At 40.7% G+C, this 3851-nt stretch overlaps 1 protein-coding gene across 1 annotated transcript; it reads right to left on the reverse strand.

Annotated features, from left to right (window-relative positions):
* Positions 1–542: 542 nt before the first annotated feature.
* Positions 543–3479, reverse strand: LOC141106050 (D(1C) dopamine receptor). The gene has a single exon (XM_073596416.1). The coding sequence runs from the start codon at positions 2916–2918 to the stop codon at positions 1521–1523; it is 1398 nt and encodes a 465-aa protein (XP_073452517.1). The 5' UTR covers positions 2919–3479; the 3' UTR covers positions 543–1520.
* Between the last annotated feature and the right edge of the window lie 372 nt (positions 3480–3851).

Below are 3851 nucleotides of genomic sequence, written 5' to 3' on the forward strand. Positions count from 1 at the left end.
TTAACCTACATCAGTTTTCGAAGTCTCCCTTTATCAGTTCTCAGAATATCTGTATGTCTTCTTAAAAAGGTTTCTTAACTTGACAAATTCTTTTACAGGTTATTTTATGAAAGCAAAATAAAAGACCAGATAAGCTATTTGCAATTGACTGTTAGCTATACTAAAGTTTTCATGTACATAATATAAAAAACATCTAATTCTCTACTAGTCACTTTATCTAATGGGGGTTATTTACGAAAGGCAAATCCACTTTGCACTACAAGTGCAAACTACAAATGCAAAGTGCACTTGAAATTGCACTGAAAGTGTACTTGGAAGTGCAGTCGCTGTAAATCTGAGGGGTAGATCTGAAATGGGGGGGAAGCTCTGCTGATTTTATCATCCAGTCATGTGCAAGCTAAAATTTAGTTTTTTTTCTTCCTTGCATGTCCCCCTCGGATCTACAGCGACTGCACTTCCAAGTGCACTTTCAGTGCAATTTCAAGTGCACTTTGCACTTGTAGTTTGCACTTGTAGTGCAAAGTGGATTTGCCTTTCGTAAATAACCCCCACTGTAACTAAACAACAGCTGCTGTCTATTACTTGCCATACTGCTGCACCCCAGCGTTTCATGTAATGCTGATAATGGGATTTTATTAACAAGTGCTAAAGTAAAAAGCCTTTGTGAAACTGTGGATTAATAAACAACAGTGTTTGTCATTTGTACAGCCATAGATTCAGGCATTAAGATTTAAGCCTCTGAAATGTCTTATTAGTTTCCACTTGTGTGATGAAATTGAATTACAAATGCTGAATACAACCCACCCACTCAGAAAAGGTTTGCTTTCTTTAATCAACTAAACCTCTTGGCAAAAAAAATGTTTCCTGATAACCAAATGCAGTTAATACATATAATAAGAGTACTCTGTATATTAACAAATTGTATTTTTACATGCCTTTAATTATATCTTTCTCCACACGTTAATGCCCCCAACCTGGCCAGCAAAAGTAACAGTAAGGGGTTGGGATAAACTGTAACACTGCTTGCAACACAGTTTGTCCTATTCTCTGTCTCTGACACTTTTGATGGACAGCTTGATCTGCATGTAAAAAATAGAAAAATGTGTTCTAATGAAATGAACATAGGCATTAGTTTACTAAATATTTTCATTATACATATTAACCACATACAACTATAAGAAGACAATATTTTTTTTTACAATAGTAATCCCTTAAAATATAAAATATTGACCAGAGTAAGCAGGATAGTATGACATTACTAAGTCCCTGAGATTTTCTAACAAAACGTTATTGTCGCAGACAGCCTAAAATATGACCTACACAAATTGGATGTAAGAATTTCTGCTATTCCATTACAGAAAAGCACCCTGAATCTTGTCTATAGCATGCCTACTATATAATAGATTATAATATTGATCTGATAGAATGCCACTGGAAAACATCTGCAATTAAGAAACCCACTTATTGGCAGCAGTTTACAGAGTGTAAATGGTTGGTTACCTACATTTAGGTTTACAGGCTTAATATAGTTTTGTAGAATATTGTCTTTCTTCATTGGTTACTGTATGCTGGTGGCATTCTAGGGGTCCTGTAGATGTGAATGGGGTGATTGTTTCCAGAGATATCTCAGCCTCACATTCAAACTGTACACTGGCAGGCAATAATACATTCTTTTGGCTCCGACTTCTGTGTGAATTGGATATAATAGACACTTGGTCAAAGCAATGTCCCTCCAAGTCCTCCTGATCCTGAGTCACCACATTGGGAAGCTGAGAGCTGTTGAAAGTTACTGGTATATCCTTCTGGAAGGTGGTGTCATGATGATAAGACACCAGCTCATTGCTGAAGTTGACAGCTTCCACATTTGTGTTAGAACAGAACCTATTACATCCCAATATGGTGGTGAAGGCTTTTCTAAAATCTGCATTAAATGCATAGATGACAGGATTTAAAGAGGAGTTTGCCCAACCAAACCAGACAAAGATACTAAAAGTGGTCTCACTGACACATGGAGGCTCTGGGTCACTGTCACCGGAGAGATCGGTATGGCAAAAGGGGACCATGCAATTCAGAACAAAGAATGGCAGCCAACAGAACACAAATACCCCCATAATGATAGACAAGGTCTTTAGGACTTTGGTCTCCTTCCTAAATGATGTCTTCAAAGAGTTCTCATGAGGACAGTCTGGGTGACAGCTCTGAGCGTGCTCTACTGCTCTTTCCAAAGAAGAGATCCTTCTGATCTGAGTCTGAGCTATCCTATAAATTCTGGTATATGTCCCGATCATGATTACCACAGGTATGTAGAAGCTTATGAGGGAGGAAGATATGGCATAAGTCCGATTAAGGCTTGAGTCACAGTTCTCCGTCTGGTTGGTGGAATCACGCTCCATATCTGTCTCTTGGGACTTATGCCAGCTAAGTTGCACTGGTATAAAGGATATCAGGATAGATAAAGTCCAGGCTACACCGATCATAATGAAAGCTACCCTCTGAGTCATTTTTCTCTCATACCTGAAGGGACTGGCTATAGCCCAGTAGCGGTCCAGGCTGATGATGCACAGGTTGAGGATGGAAGCTGTGGAGCACATGATGTCAAAGGCGATCCAGGTGTCGCAGAAGTCCCCAAACAGCCAATACCCTGCCACTTCAGTCACTGCCTTCCAGGGCATCACCAACAAAGCCACAAAGAGATCCGACACAGCCAAGGAGATGACGAAGAAGTTGGTCACCTTGGACCTCAGGTGTCTGAACTTGATGACAGCCAGGCAAACCAACGTGTTTCCCAGGAGGGTGGACAAGATGAGTAAGGACAATAGCAAGCCCGTCAGGGCTCGGAGGCTCAAGTCCGTGCTGGCCACATCTAGATCTGCGTTCAACACGTGGATGGTGACATTGTAAGAGGAGAGGTTTTCCATGAGTTGGACACCAAGCTCCAATTCTCCAGAGCTCCTGGTACAGTCAGCGAGGATAGCAAAACCAGCCTGCCCTATAACAAAGCATAGTGATCTCTAAATGCAAAACCTCCAGCCCAGTTAAGGCTCTTAACAGTCCATTCTGGGTATTGACTGCAGCGAAGAAGTCATCAGCAGCCTCCTTTAATCAATTCTTGCATGGGTAACAATTAGATGAAAGCATTGGCAACTGATTCCTAAATAAACACAGGTATTAGTACATGATCCAGAGAAAACATACAAGTTATGTGTTTAAAGAAAATCTCATTTCCCATTGATCCCATAAAGCCATAGGAATCCAGCAGCTCCGAGATGGATTGCTGTGTGTGCTGTTCAGCACCTGGACAGCTCCGGCAGGTGGACTCCATCCTTAGCTGGATGTAGGAGATGAAGCAGTAGCATCCTCCACTGGCCAGTCTCTCGTCCACCAGTCAGGTGTCCTTCTCACTTGCTGCATCACCCCCTCGCTGGGATTATCAATCACATACTTGCTGCTACAGAAATGCTCATGACTGAGGATTGGGCTGGTTTAAAAATAGATCCCTTGACTGTTGTCTTCAGTAGAGCAGGTCTGAGTGTATTTTGTGTAATCTCGGCAATAGTGTGCCATTTATTTTTTTGGGCTTTTATAAACCCTTTCACTGTGTTGTTTATGTAGGTTAGTAAATCAGTGGATAGGATAGGGATAATATCCTATTTTTGTATTCACTTGCAATAAAGCATTGCAATAAAAGCAAGCTTTGCACACGTGTGATGTTAATAATAATGATATTCAATACATGGATGCACTTAGTTGTATCTAGGAGTATATAAAGATGTCCACTATAGACATCAAGGAGAGGGTTTGAAAAAAATGGTAAATGCCCTTACATTCGAACACCCAGTGTGGTTAAAGGA

This window comes from Aquarana catesbeiana, linkage group LG08 (assembly GCF_042186555.1).
Source record: "Aquarana catesbeiana isolate 2022-GZ linkage group LG08, ASM4218655v1, whole genome shotgun sequence".
NCBI classification, from domain to species: Eukaryota; Metazoa; Chordata; class Amphibia; order Anura; family Ranidae; genus Aquarana; species Aquarana catesbeiana.